Source organism: Syngnathus acus, chromosome 12, assembly GCF_901709675.1.
Source record: "Syngnathus acus chromosome 12, fSynAcu1.2, whole genome shotgun sequence".
Taxonomy (NCBI): domain Eukaryota; kingdom Metazoa; phylum Chordata; class Actinopteri; order Syngnathiformes; family Syngnathidae; genus Syngnathus; species Syngnathus acus.
The window spans coordinates 11,582,592-11,600,602 of record NC_051097.1 but is presented as its reverse complement, the minus strand read 5'-3'; the positions used below and the strand labels follow the sequence as shown (position 1 = coordinate 11,600,602).

Genomic DNA, 18,011 nt, shown 5'->3' with positions numbered 1-18,011 from the left:
TTGTGCGTCAAACATTTAATTTTTATAACGAAATACACCGATTCACTTTACTCATGCTAATGTTCACTTTTCACCTGGTTATTATTATGCAATGATGCAGACTTTTTTTATTTTATTATTATAATAGTCATATATTTTGGATGGCTAATTTATTTCATATGTATTTGGTAGCTGGAAATGGCCACGTTAGCATAGCGGAGCTTACGTTTCGCTTGGTGCATCACTTGAAGACCTTGTTGGACTTTAATTTGGGGTACAAATCAAAGCCAATTAAGGGGAACCAAGTGCTGCTGCATGGCCGGGTGGATTGGAGGGAAGGTGCTTTACGGTGGGGGTGGGGAGTTCCTTGGCCTCTGATTGGCCGACGCCCTGTCGTGCACCAGAGCCTCGGTTCGGCTCGGCTCCGCTCCGCTCGTCCGTTAGGCGCCTCCCCGTCCGTCCAAGGTGCATTATAATGCCACCCGGGCGTCTTTTTAAGCGCAAAACGAATTTGCTTTCATTTAAGAACAACGACATTTTCTAAATAGGCGTAGAGGTTGTTTTTTTTGTCTCGACCCCCCTCCCCAACCACACACACACTTTTTTTTCCCCTTGCGGCGCGCAATGCTTTCTCACGCCGACCTCCTGGATGCTCGCCTGGGTGAGTTGTCCTCACCCAACTCGGCGCTTCAACTCTGCTGTAAGCTCCACTCACACACTTGCACGATCCTCACTGTCAGTGCACGCTGTCTTCATGTGATTCGCCGCGCTTTAATTCATCGGAAAAGCAATTATTATTATATTAAGTGCGTAATTTGATTTCATAATGGTGGAATGGAAAACGCTAGGCGAGTCTTTCAAGGGCAGACATTAAGTCCTGACTTATATTTCTACAAACTTTTATATATGTGTTTGACTTTTTTTTTTTTTTAATTATTTTATTATTTCATTATTTTCTCCCAGTTTAATGGGGACAACTGAGTATAGGAAAATAAGATTTGCTCATTGAAGTTGTCCTATTACAAACCTTGCTCGACTAATAAAATGTTGACACTTTGGGGACAAATATGTGAACGGACTATCCCTCGTGTTTTTTACGTTGTATTCAATCCTTGTACTGAAATAGGTTAGCTGTATTTTAATTTGATTAAAAACATCGAATCGATGTGTTTTTCCCGATCAAAATTCGGTCACTTTATAGCACATAAATCAAATCAATGCAAGTTTGACACGCATTTGTTTTTGTTGATTTTTTCCACAGCTTTTTGTTTCAAAGTCATTTCGGGTGTTGCCAAGCACAGGAAATCGCCTGAGCTGAGCTCAAATTGACACAAAGTACTAGAAAATGCGCTTCAATTTCAAGGTGCGGCTGGCTATATGTGAAATGAAGATGTTTTGGTTTTGGTTTTTGCACGTGCACAGGGATGAAAGATGCGGCCGAGCTCCTGGGCCACCGCGAGGCTTTAAAGTGCAGGTTGTCCGGAAGCGGAGAGGACCCGGGACACTCCACTGAGCTGGGCCCGGGCGGCCCGGGCCCGGGCTCGGGCCCGGACGGCGTGAACGGCGCCACCATACTCCCCGCCGACAACATCACCTCCTCCGGGCCGGCAGGAGGAGTCGGGGGAGGCCCAAACTCGGTGCAGGTGATCAAGGAGCAGGATAAGCAGCAGCAGAATGGCGGCAACGGAGGTCAGCAGCAGCAACCGAATCAGAACCAGCAGCAGCAGCAGGCCCAGAAACAGAAGCGGCACCGGACCCGCTTCACGCCGGCGCAGCTGAACGAGCTGGAGAGGAGTTTCGCCAAGACGCACTACCCGGACATCTTCATGCGGGAAGAGCTTGCCCTTAGGATCGGCCTGACCGAGTCCAGAGTGCAGGTATTGCAACGCCATCGTCATAATCGACAATTAACTCAGTTGAGCGAGCGCATGCATTCCGTTTTGTGTTGGGAAACCAAAATTGTGTGAGCGCGCGCGCGCGCGCGCGGCAGGTCTGCACACAAATGCATTTAGTGTCAAATTGCCCATTCTGCCGTTTGAGAAAAAGGAACATTTTTGTTGACAAAATGCAATCGTCATTTATGATCAACATTTGCAGAGCAAAAACAAAAAAGTCTTTTCTTTTTGTCTCGTCATTTATTTCCAAAGCCAAATAAATCTGGTGCGGTGCTTTAAATTGAAGAAAAGACACACTTAACTAACGTGCCAAAACAAAATAGTTATGAAATGGAAAAATGTGGTCTCCTTTTGAAAATATTGCGTATTCTGTCAAATCGGTATCAAATCATTTGAAAAGAAACGAGATGAGTTATTTCATTTTGGTCAAGAAAATTTGAAAGGATTAAAATGCAGATCTTTGCAAAAGGTGTTTAATATCATAAACATAACTTTGATTAAGTCCCGATTATATTCTATATTCGCGTATTTTTGGTTCAAATAAAAAGTAAACACCACGTGACGCAGAAATGATGAAATTATGCTTTCATGCTTATTCAAATGTATTATTATTGCGATTACTGTTGTTTAACAATTATATGGCTGTGTAAAAATATCTAAGACTCACGTCAATGCACGAACAATAGAATCGATCAGAATATCCTTAAAGCCAAGCCAAAGGGGCCTCGCCGGTTTGAAACAACACCCTGATAATTTCCATTAGCATCACGATCATCATCATCATCATCGTCATCATACATTTTTATTGTTCTTATTATGACGGTGTGGGCAATCGGACTGCAATTTGCATGAAATGATACAGAGTCAAATGATGCTCATCCCATAGACGAGACGAGCTTCATTTGACTATTGCAGTGACTTTTTTGACATTCTTGTGAATATATACAATAGCAAACGATATCTGCGTCCATGTCGATTTGTTTGATTGTTATGGGGTGGGGGTGCTTTTGGCTCTCCGCTTTCCACGCAAATGTCGCCTCCATCCATCTTGTGACGACGAGTCGGGAAATAACCTCATCACCATTTGTCACCGGTGCTTTTCCTCCGCATTAACGCGACACAATATGCCTCACTTTCATTTCGGAAGTCATTATCGTGGATAGACACGCATTTTTCTCTTGGTTTAAAAATCCTCCGCTAGTGACCTGTGCCATGCCCCTTTGTGAAAATAGACGATTTGGCCTTATTGCAAATCCAATTATTTCTCCTCGATTGTGTGCGCAAACCGGAAAGAAAGACAAATGAAAATGTGTTCAATTGAACATGTGGGTGCAATTGCCTGCTTTTTAAAATGAAATAGTGCTCATAAATAATGAATAATTCGCTCAAATTGGTCGAAATAACAAACAAGGTAAAAGAAAATATCAGTTAAAACAGTAACGAAAGTGCTTTGTAAAGACGAGTGCGCTTGCTTCGCGTGACGCAAATTATAAACGTCATCCCGAACGAATAACTGAAAATTGTCGTTTGGAGAGGGAAAACCTCTACAAAGACAAATGTTTAAGGAAAATCTAAGTGACCCAAGTGTGTACTTTCAAAGCAACAGAAAGGTACACAAAAGTGCATCTGTGAAATATGTTAACAAGATGCAATCATTTCCAGATAACTTTAGATTTATATCCAAATCTCGTGTGTCGAGTGAATAGTTATCCCTTTTTTTTTTTACATAACATATATACGTTTTATTACAGTGCAACTATTTTGGGGTGGAACCTTTTGTATGTAGCAATTAACAAAGTCCAAGGCTAGCCGTCACACCGAGCTAACGAGCTAGCATTCGCTAACAAGATCCCAAATGGATGAAATGAACATTTCAGTCTTATTCATTTGGATGAGGCACAAAGTCTTTTTGAAAACCAACACTGATTTAGATCAGAAACAAAATGCCATAAACATCATGAAAAAACATTCATGCTACTCCTAAATAAACTCACAGCCTTTTCAGATTGACAACATTTAAGTGCTCATGTACATGACTGATTTTGTACATGACTGATTTTTATTGATTTCTTTTTTTGCTCATACATATCTGTCTGTGACATGCTCTCATTGAGTGGTGTGTTGACACACGTGCAGGTGTGGTTCCAGAACCGCCGGGCCAAGTGGAAAAAGCGCAAGAAGAGCACCAACGTGTTCCGGGCCCCGGGCACGCTGCTGCCCACTCATCACGGCCTGCAGCAGTTCACCTCGGCGGCGGCGGCGGCAGCGGCTGCAGCGGCGGCGGCCATGGGCGACGGCCTATGCTCCTTCCACGCCAACGACGGGCGCTGGGGCCCCGCCAATATGTCCCAGCTGCAGCTGCCTCCGGCCTTGGGGGGCCGCCAGCCGCCTATGGCTCAATCCCTGGGCCACTCTCAGTGCGGCGGCCTCCAGCCGCCGCCTCCGCCGCCCAACTCCATGGGGCTGTCCAACATGTCGGGTGGCGGCGGTGGCGGCGGGCTGCAGTCTCACCTGTACCAGTCCCCCTTCCCCGGCAACGTGAGCGGCTCGCCGCAGCTGTGCGCGTCTCCGCCAGACAGTGACATGTGGCGGGGCACGAGCATCGCCTCGCTCCGCCGGAAGGCTCTGGAGCACACAGTGTCCATGAGCTTCACCTGATGCCACCGCTCGGATGTTGGCGTCTCTGTTTTGCCAATTCCTGTGTCAATGCTGAAAGAAGACCCCCCAAAAGAAAAAAAAGATGGTATATGGTATCTTTTCTTATCCCACCAATGTGCAGTTCTACTCCATCCACATTCAAAGTTGCTGATGGTCACAAAGGTCAGGAAAAGTATTTTCTCCGCTCTCAAATTGCCACTTCTGCTTAAAGGGGAAGAAGTCAAGTCAAACAATTTGTTGACGCAAATGTGTTCCACTCCACTGACATGGAGATCACCCTGGCTCAGGGCACAACCAATCACAGCTCACCTCTTTTCCGAGTTGAAGTATGTGACATTTGCAATCCGCTTTCTGCTTGGTCGTGACCTAAGCCTCGGCAACCGTGATGTCATTTGACAAAATGGCCGCCGTCCGAGATGGGGCAAAACGGCGGCTGCATGTGGCTGCTGAATTCATATTCCGCAAAGGCAATATTCATCCAAATGTCTTGTTTAGACGAGTCAGGCCTGAAAGGATTTCAAAAAGATGCACATGGATGTTTTGGTGCCGCTTCAACTCGCCAGCATCCACATTCAAGAATGTCTTTATTTATTGACTTATTTATTCCTTCTAGCTTTGATTTTCACAGCTCAATCATTTTGCCCTTGTGCTTATTTATTATCTTGAGCTCATTCTAACTTATTGACTTCAAAGTGGACATTTGGCACTATGGATGAAAAAAGAAAAAGAAAAAGAATAAAGCTAAAGAAAGGGACTGTCAGTCAGGTGTGCTGGTGATGACGATGGTGGTGTGGGGTGGGTGTTTCATGCATAGACATGTTTCTATCAATTCCATGTATTCCAATAAAATGGAAATAATTTCAATCACATGATTGGACAGAATTAGAAACGACACATCACGTGATTCTGTTATTGTTTCATTCTTTTGTACCTGTGCATTTTTATTGTGTTTATTAGGACACAAATCATAGAAAAGCTGTTTGCAATTACCCATCATCCATCCATCCATCCATCCACTGAACTGCTTCTTCTCACATGGTCTATTAAAAAATCTTTTCAATATTTTTTGATGCTCATATTTTACAAACAAGATTAGTAATGAATCCAACTAGATCCATTTAAATCATTTGCATTCTGGTTCGTGTAGGTTTTTCTCTCAAATACTCTATTGTATAGAATACATATTTTCTGGTGCACAATCTTGAGCCGATGAAAAAGAAATAAAACAACAATCAATTTAAAATCATGCGAAACCTATACGACCCATGGCCACGCGAGATTTCTTCTTCTCGTCACTCATTTTCAAATGCTCTCCTCCTCGTCCTCCTCCTTTTGAGCAAAGCACGCCCTGCCCTTGAGCTTTTCTATTAGCGCGTGGAAGGCACCCACCTCACGAGCCCTGACAAGCGCGGTGGATCGACACTAAATCACGAATCAGCATCTGAGCCTCCATGAAGGTCACGCACAGGGCCCACAGGCTGGCGTGTCATCTCAGCCGGCGCGGCCGAGTGTGCGTGTGGGCGGATTTAAGAGAGAAAAATCACCATGTTGAGAGAGAAACAACCCATTTCAACGGTAAAAGTTGCAATTGCATCTTCTGACTTGTCCAGATAAAGTGATCGTTTTTCTTTTCAGCTGGCACTTCCCACGTTCAGCCTAGATCACATCACATTGGTTGATTTTTAGTGTCATTGAAGGTTTTGTCACCTGCAAGTAAAGAACAAATGTGACGTCTGGTGTACAATGAAGTGCGTCAATGATCCTTTTTTTTCATTTCGCTTTTCTTTTAGATTTGTAAGATTGGCACGTACTGCCACCTACTGCTTACTAGCAGAATGACTAGCAGTGCTTTCGTCTGAAATTGAAACACCACGCTCTGCAAAAGTAATTGTTTTCAAATATTTTCCCTATCTCAAGTATCAAATAAATACAATAATAGAATAATGTATAGTGTTGTTTTTAAGTGACGTGTTAAAAAAATTTCCTCTGCGGCATTTGTGTCAGCGTAAGGGTCAATTATTGTCCACCACAGGCTTCCGTAGTTAAGTCATATGGCTGATTTGTTGTGGTCGTATCTGGAGCTCAAGTTCTCCTTTTAAAAGCTTCCTTACCGTCATACTAACGAGCCGAATCGTCTCTCTAGGTGGGATTTATGAAGCTAACCTTGAAATAAGCGAGTCACATTGATGACCGATGACCGGTAAGCCAAAAGGCCCTGAAACGCGGCACAAGAAGATAGTATGAGATGTTTTGCGTTTATGGTCCGTGATTTCATTTATGCCCTAAATGCGAGTCTAGCTCATTCCATCTTCATCTCCGCAGCTAACGACATCCGCTAAAAACACAGCAGTCATGCTTCGGTGGATTTTTGGCGGTCGTGAAGCTCTAAGCTCCGTGGAGGTGAGATGTTACGTGAACGTCACACACGCCCAGCGAATGATTTTTTTTTAATACAAAAGTAGTTGTAGACATTATCAGCACAATTAATAGAGGTCCAAGTATTACACACGTTAAAAATGACATATGTAGATGACGACAAGGTAAACATGAGCAAAAATTGACAAATTAAAGTGGTGGAGCTCAAAGTGTACGTTTGAACCTTTTCTCGTGAGGATAAGCGGTTCAGATAATGGATGGATGGATTAAAAAAAAAAGTCCTTACATCTGCAGAAAAGCGGAGTGCTGTGCATCGGCGAGGAACAGCCCAAAAACTGCTTCACTGAGCTGCAGGTGCTGAAAGGACATTTTGACATTGTTCGATTTCTGGTGCAGATTGATGACTTCAGGTAAGCGAGTCACCCCCACTCACACACACCCTCAACCACTCCATCCCTTACGTTGATTGACAGGAGAGACTCACTGCAGAGAAGTAGTAGAGCATGACAAGATCACCACTACCAGCAGCAGCAGCAGCAGCAGCAGCAGCAGGGGCGGCATCGTCCTTGTTATTGCGTGTGTGTGTGTACGTGTGCCTTCACGCTTCCCCAGGTGTCCAGAAAAAGAATCCATGATTGCTTTTCATGTATTGTCGTGATGTCTGTCCTATCGATCGTATTGGTGTGAAGCGCTGGCCGGGGCCGAGGGCCTGTCTGGGCGCTGACAAAGTGTAACACGGTCACACACCTATTGTGATGACCTCTCAGGTGAAAATGACCTGACCAAAAATAATGTTGACTTTTTTTTACCGTCTTTTGCGTTTTGCTAGATGTGCGTCGTCCGGAGACGATGGCCTGGTGCTGGTCTGGAACGTGGAGGTAAGCCAATGAATGGAAAGCGAAAGGGGACGGGGACGGAGCCCTGCCGCCAAAATCTGCCAGTCATTGTCACCCGGTTCCTTTGCATGGCCATGTAAAATTGCCGCGGGTCCATTTTCAGACGGGCGAGCGTGTGCAAGAGCTTCGGGGTCACTCCCGGCAGATCACCGCCATGGCCGTCTTGCGCTGCGGCGACGTCCGCCTCATCACCGCCTCTTCGGACCGCAGCGTCAGCGTATCCTCGTGGTCCTCACTAGGGGGTGCCAAAGAGTTTGTTTCTAAGTGTCCTTAACTCCGACAGTTGTGGGACCCCGACACCGGCGACAGACTGCAGACCGTTCTGGACCTGCAGTCCTCTGTCAAGGTCAGTGTGGCACAAGCGTCGTTAATCACCAGTCATCACAAAAGTCACAATTTGTGTGTCAGTGCATCCTGGTGCTGGATGGCATGAGCGCGTGGATCTCAGGCGGCCAGCAGTTGTGCGTGTGGAGCCGCGACTTCCGTCTGCAGTGTCTGAAAGAGCGCCGCAGCGACACAGGCCAGCCTCCGAAGCACCTTTGCGGCCGTTGCCATTTGCGGTGGCTGGCGCTCATCTTGGCCGGCCGGCCGTCTCTTCTGCCTTTGGACAGGAATCACCTTGCTCATCCAGCTGCCCGAGAACCGCGTGGCCGCCGCCGTGGACAAAACCATCGGTAGGCCCATTTCTGCTCTGTGTCGCCAAGCGAAATGTGTGCTTTGAGCTACGGATTGTATGTTTTATTTAAATTGACGTTTTACCATATGCAAAAGCAATTTAGACTAAAAAAAGTCATTGTATGCTGTCAGTCATCTACAAGCTGATGGCGAGCGGCGACGCCCTCGCTGTGATGGAGGTTCGCTGCCTGGCGGACCATCAGGACCAAATCCGCGCCCTGATCAACGTCGACGGTCAGTAGTGAACTGCCCCCCCCCCCCCCCCTATCAGCTGAGCCCCCAACAGTGTTTTTCCTTAGACGCCGCCTTTGCCAGCGGCTCGCACGCGGGCGAGCTGATCGTGTGGGACGCGCTGGACTGCAGCATGCTGGCCTATCAGCACATTCTGTGGGAGGAGCCTCAGAACCAGGCCGAGCAGTCCCACATCCAAACGGGCGGGCCCAAAACCAGCGAGATGTCCATTCAGCACCTTGCCTCCAACGGAAACGTCAGTTACATGTCCTTACACAGAATTAACAAGCTATTCTTCAAAATGATCTCCTCTTTGTGATGATCGTTTGCAGCTAGTGGCGGCGGCGGTGGGCAGCGGCGTGTACGTGTTCGACGTGGCCAGCAAGACGGCGGCGGCATACCGGAAGCGCGCCCACGACTCGGACGTGCTGCACATCTCGATGCTCTCTGACAGGTCGGTGAGGCCCAAAGTCACACACGCAGAAAGCGCCTTTTTTTTTTTTTTTTTTTGCGACTCGGCTGTCCTTTTGGTTTCAGCGAGCTGATGTCGTGCTCGGAGGACGGCAGCGTGAGGATGTGGGAGATACGAGAGCTGCCTTTAGCCGGAGAACCCGCCTCTCCAGGTCACATTTTCTCTCTTCATCAGTGCATGAAATATGGACTTTTCTCCTGCAATATTCCGCATTTGTTCCTTTCAGGCTTCTTTGGAATGTGGACCTTGGGGCGCTCCAGCCGGCAGGCGTGTCCGCCGTCAAAGAAGACCTCGGACGTGGCGCCCAGCAAGACGCTGGAGTTGACGGGTGACCTGATTGGACACTCGGGTGCAGTCCAGGTGTGTCTTCTTGGCACGCACGCACCGCCGCGTGAGCCAAGGTTCCCGAAAATTGCCAAACGAATCGAAAACTACCCAACAAGCACTGTCGGTCCTCGTCTCGTTGTCGCTCAGATGTTTGTGGCCTTGCCGGAGAACGGCCTGCTGACGTGCTCGGCCGACCACCAGCTTATCCTTTGGAAGAACGGCGAGAAGCAGTCGCGCCTCCGCAGCCTGGAGCTCTTCCGGAAACTGGAGGAGAAGGGCGGACTGTGAAAGACGCTTTGACTTTTATACAATGAACAATACTTTATTTATAGATCACTTTTCAAATAAAAAGTAGATCAAGGTGCTTAAAACCAATTTTATGAATAAAACACACAGAGCTAGACCTCTCATTTTCCACACATACACGTGCACACACAATTTGAAATCACTGGAATCAAGAACTCTAAAGAAACGTTTATTTTGTATTTTTTGATGTTGGTATCATAATTCTCTTATATTTGTTCCTATGTATATCAATGTAAGCGCTGGTGAGTGGTTTCAGTCAAAAACATAGATTTTTGTTTTTCTTTTTTATCGAAAAACGAGCAAGCTCAATTGAAATAGAACCGAGCGTGCGCATTCTTGCCAAGGTGCCTTGTTTTGACTTGGAATGCACATCACTACTTCCGGGACGGCGTAAACGCGCTCGATCGATTGGCCGAATGAAGATGAGCGCTATATCCGTTGGCTGAGCGCAGTCACGTGACACCAAAGGTTTCTTACCACGGAGTGAACAATTATATATATATTTTTAAAAAGACCGTGGCTTTGACAGAAAACGCTAATACGTCTTTCTTCACAGTTCCTTAAACTATTGATGACGCCAAACTATAAATGAGTAAAAAAAAAAAAAAAAAGTAACGTCCTCGTTGTTCGCAAAGACTTGTGGGTAACGTAGAGCCAGAGCGCAGCACGAGACAGCTGACGGTAAATGCTGTTCCTCTACTTATCATTCGCCAATGTTTATGTTGGGCCCACTTGATGTGAGGATGCTCATCGATAAGTGTTGTTCGGAAGAGTAACGAGCCGGCGGCGCTGTGTCCTTAATGCGCAACATGAGCATCAGCGAGCATTCCTTGCAAGCTCTGTCCTGGAGGAAGCTCTACCTGAGCCGGGCGAAACTCAAAGCTTCCAGCCGGACCTCCGCGCTGCTCTCCGGCTTCGCTATGGTGACGTATTCCATGCCTTCCAAATCACACCGCACAGTGTTCTGCTGAAAAAAGATAATAATGATTCTTGTCATGCCAAGTCAGTAATTGCATCAAATCTATGCACGGGAATAGCTGAGATTCTTCTGCCTGGTCAAAGTTCATGTTTGTTGCTAGGCAGAGTTCAGAGGGCTCGGTCGTCCGAATCACAAAGTTGGCTCGGCTCGCGCGCCCTCCCAACTGTTTGAATGACCACTACCGATGTGACCCGGGTTCCGGCTCCGTATTCAGGTGGCCATGGTGGAAGTGCAGCTGGACAACAGCTACCCGTACCCTCCCGCCCTGCTGATCGCCTTCAGCGCGTGCACCACTGTGCTGGTGGCCGTGCATCTTTTCGCCCTGATGGTCAGCACCTGCATCCTGCCCAACATCGAGGCGGTCAGCAACGTGCACAACATCAACTCGGTGAGCGAGTCGCCGCACGAGCGCATGCACCGCCACATTGAGCTGGCCTGGGCCTTCTCCACCGTCATCGGGACGCTCCTCTTCCTCGCCGAGGTGGTGCTCCTCTGCTGGGTCAAGTTCCTGCCCGTCAAGCCGAGCAAGGCAGGCAACGACACGGTGTCGGCGGGCGTGGCCGCCGCCATCACCTCCACGTCCATCATGGTCCCCTTCGGCTTGGTGTTCATCGTCTTCGCCGTGCATTTCTACCGCTCGCTGGTCAGCCACAAGACGGACCGGCAGTTCCAGGAGCTGGAGGAGCTCTCCAACCTCACCAGGCTGCAGAACCAGCTGGACAATAGAGGCGAGTCCATTTTACATTCGCCCAGCTCGCATTTCCCATAAGATGTGCGTGAGTGAGTGAGTGAGGGAACTGCCAGCTAAATATGACACGGATTTATGATTTCAAGACTGATCCAAATATTGGTATGCGTACCTGCATTATTTGTAAGATTGTCCAACTCAACTGGGGACAAAAACATCTTTCTCAAAGCACATGAGAACTTTGTAGAGACACGTTAGTAGTGTCTTTTGCCCCCACTTGAGAAAGACGGCGCCTTTCCTTCATGAGCTCTCGGCTGCATTGTGATGGACCTCATTTGAACAATCTTAAATTGGCAGATTACCCCAAACTTGAAATTGCAAGTCTTAACTGTGATTTTTTTTTTTTCCCCCCGAAATCACTGGAACGAACTCTTGTTTGTCTTGCCTGCTGCTTTTCAATTAGGCGTGATAATGACTCGGATTTAAATTGCACTTGTACTTTATTGTCGTTTTGATGACTGTTTTATTTGTACATCTCATCTGGCTCAATGGGCCCAAAAGAAAAAAGGGACCTCTACCACTTGGGGTCAGCCCCACTTTTGACACTGGACTTTTTGTTTTGTTTTTTTTCCCCCTCCAAATGTGTAACAGTCTGATAGTGTTAGTGTGTCCAAGCGACTGGAAATGTCTTCCGGCTGATTTTGAGCACCGGGAAAAATAAAGTAGCCACTCCAGTGCCTCTTAGGAAAATCATACAAATGAGTTGAATTTGTTTTGGAACCAAAGTTTCTTTCAGACCTCAACAATCAAAGTAAGCCCGCTGGGCTTCTTGCAGAACCATCTGCACATCCACTAGTTTGACCTAAGAGGGAGAAAAATCTGCTGACAGCTTGAAGTCAACAATTAACTCGTGATTTAATTCATTGGAGCCACTTTTGGTGTGTACGACAAAAGTCAGTCGTGAGCTTTTTGACTTCATCGTACCTGTGGAATGGGACAGTTTGCGGGCCGCAAGTCCTCCACGGTCCCGCATCTGGGTTCCCCTCGCACCCAGAGGCCCCGGTACAGCTGCCCTTTGTCACAGTAGAACAATTTCCCCATGCCGCTTTTCTTGCCCTCTCTCCAGGAACCTTCGTACCAGTTGCCGTTTGCTGGAGACACACGGCCGAGAGTCCCAAAAAAGAAAAAAGGGTGCCGACGCTAACCTGGAAACGCAACCCGCATCGATACTGCCCTCTCGTGGTGCTTTATGGCTATTGCGGGAATCAAAACGTGTCGTGAAAAAGAAGCGGTGTTACCATAGCGACGGATGCCGAGTCCATGCTCCTTATCCTTCATCCACTCTCCCTCGTAGACGTCGCCGTCGTCAAAGAACATCCTCCCCCAACCGCTCCGCTGGCCCTCGCTCCACTGGCCCTCGTACGTCGCGCAATTGTCGTAAAAGTAAATACCGTGACCCTAAGGAAAGAAGCAGCACCATACAAATCTCTGGGGGGAAAAAAAGATCCACGAATATTGTGAGCAAATACATTACGCACATGCTTCTTCCCGTTTGCCCATTGACCGCAGTACTTTTGGGCGTTCGCTCCGAGTACACTGCAGGTGCCGTATCCGTGGCGTTTTCCCATCTTCCACTCGCCATTGTAAAGGGTCCCGGACTTCTTCCACACCTGAATGCCCCTCCCTGGAATGGTTGCAAGCCACTTTGGTCAGTCAGCCTTTAGTTCATTCCTGACTCTTTGAAGACGCACCGCAGCGCAGCGCAGCGCACCGTGCTTGTTGTTGTTGAGCCACGCGCCGGTGTATTCGTCTCCGTTGACGGAGAAAAGCGTCGCGCGCGTTCCGCATTTGCTTGACTTATTTTGCAGCGCGGCTGAACGGGACGGATTGCTTCCAACTGCTTTCGGGAATGGCATGCTGGTACAAAGGCACATTTGGAGGAAGAAATAACATTATTGAGCGGAGGATAAGGGGACTATTCGGAAATCAGCCTTCTTTCGTCCAGATTTTCAGAGAGACTACGTATCAGAACCAAAAGAAGATGAATGGATAGCCACTTTTTCAAAAAGTATGCGAAGATTCGAACACGCAACTTTAGTACTGTGCTAAGAACCATTATTTTACCTCGCACCTTACAGTCGCTATTTCCCTCCAACTAAGTCAAAACAACCAAATGTACCTCGATTTGGGTTGGTTGGTCACCTTTTTTTCTCTGCAAGCTTGTTTGGAGCCGAGAGGGCATTCCTTGTATCCCAGCAACAGAATTGCGTCGAGTTTGCAATGATTGTGTGCTTTTAAAAAATATATTTGTATCTATTTTTCAAATCATTCACGTTTGGTGGTTTTCGTGACAATTTGATTTTGAAGTGAGTTAATTTGATGACTGCGACACAAGTTTGTTGCGCTCCGAGGTTGTGCGCATGCTCAGAAGCGTCCCGGTCTACGGCAATATGCGCATGCGCAGATTGGCCCAATGAAAGCACGCCTGAGTGGACGGACGGTCATCCATCCGTCAGCAGCGGCAGCAGCGGCAGCTTTTGTCCTATCTGCTGCTCATCCTCTTTTCTCTACATTGGCACCATGTCCATAGCCAAGTTCCAGGCGGAGTGGCAAGAAATCGACGAGGAATATCAACAATTGCAGGTCACTTGTCTTTTTCTTTTAGTTTTAGATAGCATCGTTAATCGGCGAGGAGGTCTAAGCCGCTACGTCATGCGGTGGCTGACACTGACAGCTAGCTCCTGCTGCACTGGAACTGGAACTGGAACTGGAGCTGGAGGTTCCGAGCCGGTGCTTGCCATTGCCAATCGTCACTAAAAGGCACTTTGGAGCAAGTTCTCACGGGGAAATAGCCTTAAATCACTACCCGGTGTTTGTCTACTTCACGGCCGACATTTGCACCCCGAAATAAACCGCCTGTGTACCAGCGCTGCAAAATGAGCCCTGACGCTAAATGAACCTCACGATACATCATCATTGCGCTTTATTAGCAGCAGTAGCAGTAGTTCTGCACGGGTTTTTGTTTTTTAAGTTGATGATATGCGTTCGTCGACCTGTTTCCTTCACGAGTGTGAAGTCTTCCACAGTCCCTGAATGCATCATTAGCACGCGCAAGCTAGCTCACGTTAGCTGGCTAATTGGGAGCAAGTGTACTTTGGATCACCAAAAGAACACAAGACCGCTAACTGTTCAACACCGACAAAGACAATGCAAGTGATATTGACATATATAGTTTAAGGAAAGCGCATCCGGCCATGGTTTTGTCCAACGACATGTGGCGCGCTAGTGGTTGGCACGTCTGCATCGCAGCCGAGCTGGTTTGGGTTCGAATCCGGGTAACCCAACTTCCTGGCATTCTCTAAAACAATGCATGGTACTTTTACCAAGACTCTAAATCATCTGTGAATGCCAATGGTATTTTTTATGCTTTGTGTACAATGACAGGAAACTCACAAACTGTACAGGCAAAAATTGGAGGAGCTGACCAATCTTCAAACCACATGCAGCAGCGCCATTGGAAAACAAAGGAAACGTCTGAATGACCTCCACTGCAGCTTAACCAAGTAGGAAATTGCTTGACCAGTTGAACGATAGCCCATGGAAGCACTCACCATCTCGGGTGTGTGTTTCTGTCTGACTTTGTTGCAGATGCTTGCAAGGCTGCGACGACAAACAGACGCAAGTGATTGCGGACATCCAATGCCAAATCAAAGAGAAAGAAAATGTCTTCTTTGACATGGAAGCATATTTACCAAAGAAAAATGGGTCAGTGCCCCCCCCTCCCGTTTTGTCCACATTGCTCACTAGGTCAAGGGAAGCAAATGTGCACCTGATGCCAAAAGTCTTTTTGTTTGTTTGTCTGTCAGACTGTACCTGAACTTGGTCCTGGGCAACGTGAACGTGACGCTCCTCAGCAACCAGGCCAAGTAGGAGCCTCGCTCGCCTGCGCGTCGTCACCTTTGGCCGCCGCACGTCACGGTCTGCTCTGGTATTTGCCGCAGGTTCGCCTACAAGGACGAGTATGAAAAGTTCAAGCTGTACATGACCATCATCCTCATGTTCGGGGCCATCACGTGCCTCTTCCTCCTCAACTATCGGTGAGCGACGACCGGGGAGGGAACCTTTTCAACGCTTAGCGTCCACGTTGACGTCACAATTATTGATGCGCGTCTGGACTTTATTCAAAGTATTTAATCAGTCAATATTCGCTCTTCTAGAATCTACCAGTTTATTGGAGATTTGGATTTTTTTTTTTTTATATCCGCATTTGTGCCTCCAAAATGAATGAATGAATTGTTGTAACTATTGTGTCAGTGTCACAGATGAGATTTTCAACTTTTTGCTGGTGTGGTACTATTGCACGTTGACAATACGAGAAAGCATCCTCATGAGCAACGGGTCCAGGTCAGTCGTGTCCGGCGGCTTGCCACGCCGTTCTTCTCGCAGCGCCGTAAGCGTCTGTCTGACCGACCGACCGACCGCTGTGCTTTTTGTGTGTCAGGATTAAAGGCTGGTGGGTGTCTCATCATTACGTGTCCACCTTCCTGTCCGGCGTGATGCTCACCTGGTGAGTAGAAAGGTCTCGAAAAGTCCAAACGGTGATGAGTGCATCGTGTTCACGAAATCTTGCGCAAACCCCATCTGGTTTGCTCACAGGCCGGAGGGTCCCACGTATCAGAGGTTCCGAAGTCAGTTCCTGGCTTTCTCCATCTATCAGAGTAAGTGCTTTTTCTTCTTTAACAAGTGCCACAATTTGCTTGGTTCCATTGAAGCGTTGGGCGGCCGATTCATTGGCCAGCCGCTAGAGGAAGGGCCGAGTGTCACCGCTTGAGAATCCCTCCACATATGTATATTTGACTTCATTGTTTGAAAACGATCACTTGGTGAAAGCGCTTCATTTCTTGTCTGCAGGTTTTGTGCAGTTCCTCCAGTACTACTACCAAAGTGGCTGCTTGTACAGACTGCGGGCTTTGGGGGAGAGGAATCAGCTGGACCTCACCGTGGGTGAGTGCCGGCCGGCCGGCTCGCGCTCCCCTTTCAGCCCAGTGGCGACATTGAAAAGAAACGGAGCTGTGCTTGGTGGAGGCAGCTGGCGACACCAACATCTTTTGTGTGTCTGCAGAGGGATTTCAGTCGTGGATGTGGAGAGGCCTCACTTTCCTTTTGCCCTTCCTTTTTTTCGGACACGTGAGTCGGACTTTTTGACCATATTCACCTGGCCGAAAGGACGCGCCGATCACGCTTTGTTTTTTTTTTTTCCTTGTTCAGTTTTGGCAGCTGTATAATTGTGTGACCTTGTTTCGCTTGGCGGGACACGACGATTGCAAGGAGTGGCAGGTGAGGCCGGTCTCCGACCCGAGCGCCGTCGCGCGCTTCCATTGGTGCTTGGCAATGTTTGCTAAAGTCCTGAGATGCTGGAATTTGCCCAAGATGGCCGCTTCACACCAAAATGGCCCACTTCCCCTACAGTTGTTGCCATTTGTCTTTCAGGTGTTCATGTTGGCTCTTACGTTCCTGGTCCTGTTCCTGGGTAACTTCCTGACCACGTTAAAAGTAGTCCAGCAAAAAGTGCACAACAAGCAGGACAGTGTAAAAAAAAGCAACTGAGACATTGCACACAATTGGATTTTTTGGGGTTTTTTTTTGTTTTTTTTGCTCTTCTGGGGAAGTCGATCGACTCAAGGCCGGCCGGATTTAGCACGCGGGCGTACTGTGGATTTTCTCGCTCTTTCTCTCAGGTGTGCGCCACCAGGTGTTGGAGTCCCGGCCCCTGGCCGACATCCTCCCCGCTGCTCCATGGCGTGCATACCAAGCGCACACTTGACTGTTTGTTGTGCACTAATGGACATATGCAACTAGCAGACGGATCCACGTTTGCGGGCCCCAACTTTGTCACGTCCACTCATTGTGCTCCTTTTTTGTAGCCTCCACACCCAGACCGAAATATGTCTCCTTCCAGGGCGTACGGTGAACCCCCACATGTTTTTTTACCATTTATTTGGTGAAGGTCCCAATCCTACAGAAAATTCAATATCACTTTAGCACATGAAACCTTTTATCTTCCTAACTTAAGTTTGATGTAATGATGTGATCATGTTTTTGTATTCTTTTTAACCTATCCGGATCAGCAGAAATGAACGAAGGTAGCTTCATTTCTATTGAAGTAGTGCTCCGATTGGTATTTTTCAAGTTTTTTCCGCGATATTGTTTTGTATGTTTTGGGGGTTTGCTGTACTCCACTTGTTCCTAAACGTTTCTCTCGCTCAAAGTCATTTCAACAAACTGCACAGCGTTTATGTTCTCGGCACGATGGATGTGTTTGTTTTAATTGTGTCAAGGGGTCACCACTTGAAGGCATCATTGTGATGATGTCATGTTGCACATTTGATTTTCTTTTGGTATCGGAAGCCGCCCGTTGAGATGGCAGTGCTCTGAAACGCCGTCACGTACACGCACGACAAGGAAGGGACTGGACTATTTCCCCTAATTACGCGCAGCAAATTAAATATTTCTAACTTAAGTTCATGCA

The 18,011-nt window shown here is 47.5% G+C and overlaps 5 protein-coding genes across 7 annotated transcripts; 4 read left to right on the top strand and 1 right to left on the bottom strand.

Moving 5' to 3' along the window:
- Positions 1-545: 545 nt before the first annotated feature.
- otpa (orthopedia homeobox a) lies at positions 546-4,613 on the top strand. Its single transcript, XM_037266221.1, has 3 exons — positions 546-679; positions 1,402-1,856; positions 4,011-4,613. Exons 1-3 carry the CDS (start codon positions 604-606, stop codon positions 4,530-4,532), a joined length of 1,053 nt encoding a protein of 350 aa, XP_037122116.1. The 5' UTR covers positions 546-603; the 3' UTR covers positions 4,533-4,613.
- A 1,941-nt stretch (positions 4,614-6,554) lies between these two features.
- Positions 6,555-9,902, top strand: wdr41 (WD repeat domain 41). 2 transcript variants are annotated; one of them, XM_037264943.1, is made up of 14 exons: positions 6,555-6,725; positions 6,855-6,932; positions 7,203-7,318; positions 7,738-7,786; positions 7,908-8,021; positions 8,088-8,150; positions 8,213-8,324; positions 8,416-8,478; positions 8,612-8,713; positions 8,779-8,966; positions 9,043-9,164; positions 9,248-9,333; positions 9,409-9,542; positions 9,657-9,902. In XM_037264943.1, the coding sequence occupies exons 2-14, from the start codon at positions 6,885-6,887 to the stop codon at positions 9,795-9,797; spliced, it is 1,338 nt and encodes a 445-aa protein (XP_037120838.1). In that variant the 5' UTR covers positions 6,555-6,725; positions 6,855-6,884; the 3' UTR covers positions 9,798-9,902. The 2 variants fall into 2 exon arrangements, with proteins under 2 accessions (XP_037120838.1, XP_037120837.1); XM_037264942.1 differs by having other exon boundaries at positions 6,555-6,732.
- A 557-nt stretch (positions 9,903-10,459) lies between these two features.
- orai1b (ORAI calcium release-activated calcium modulator 1b) lies at positions 10,460-12,224 on the top strand. Its single transcript, XM_037264954.1, has 2 exons — positions 10,460-10,738; positions 11,009-12,224. Exons 1-2 carry the CDS (start codon positions 10,616-10,618, stop codon positions 11,561-11,563), a joined length of 678 nt encoding a protein of 225 aa, XP_037120849.1. The 5' UTR covers positions 10,460-10,615; the 3' UTR covers positions 11,564-12,224.
- Positions 12,105-13,912, bottom strand: morn3 (MORN repeat containing 3). Of its 2 annotated transcripts, XM_037264952.1 has the most exons (6): positions 13,662-13,912; positions 13,254-13,399; positions 13,021-13,166; positions 12,781-12,940; positions 12,467-12,633; positions 12,105-12,344 (listed from the first exon to the last, which is right to left on the bottom strand). In XM_037264952.1, the coding sequence occupies exons 2-6, from the start codon at positions 13,396-13,398 to the stop codon at positions 12,282-12,284; spliced, it is 681 nt and encodes a 226-aa protein (XP_037120847.1). In that variant the 5' UTR covers position 13,399; positions 13,662-13,912; the 3' UTR covers positions 12,105-12,281. The 2 variants fall into 2 exon arrangements, with proteins under 2 accessions (XP_037120847.1, XP_037120848.1); XM_037264953.1 differs by lacking the exon at positions 13,254-13,399.
- Positions 13,913-13,953: 41 nt separating this feature from the next.
- Positions 13,954-18,002, top strand: tmem120b (transmembrane protein 120B). The gene is made up of 12 exons (XM_037264946.1): positions 13,954-14,125; positions 14,927-15,045; positions 15,131-15,247; positions 15,349-15,408; positions 15,484-15,579; positions 15,797-15,886; positions 15,984-16,049; positions 16,139-16,200; positions 16,394-16,486; positions 16,605-16,669; positions 16,751-16,819; positions 16,973-18,002. The coding sequence occupies exons 1-12, from the start codon at positions 14,063-14,065 to the stop codon at positions 17,087-17,089; spliced, it is 1,017 nt and encodes a 338-aa protein (XP_037120841.1). The 5' UTR covers positions 13,954-14,062; the 3' UTR covers positions 17,090-18,002.
- The last annotated feature ends 9 nt before the right edge of the window (positions 18,003-18,011 follow it).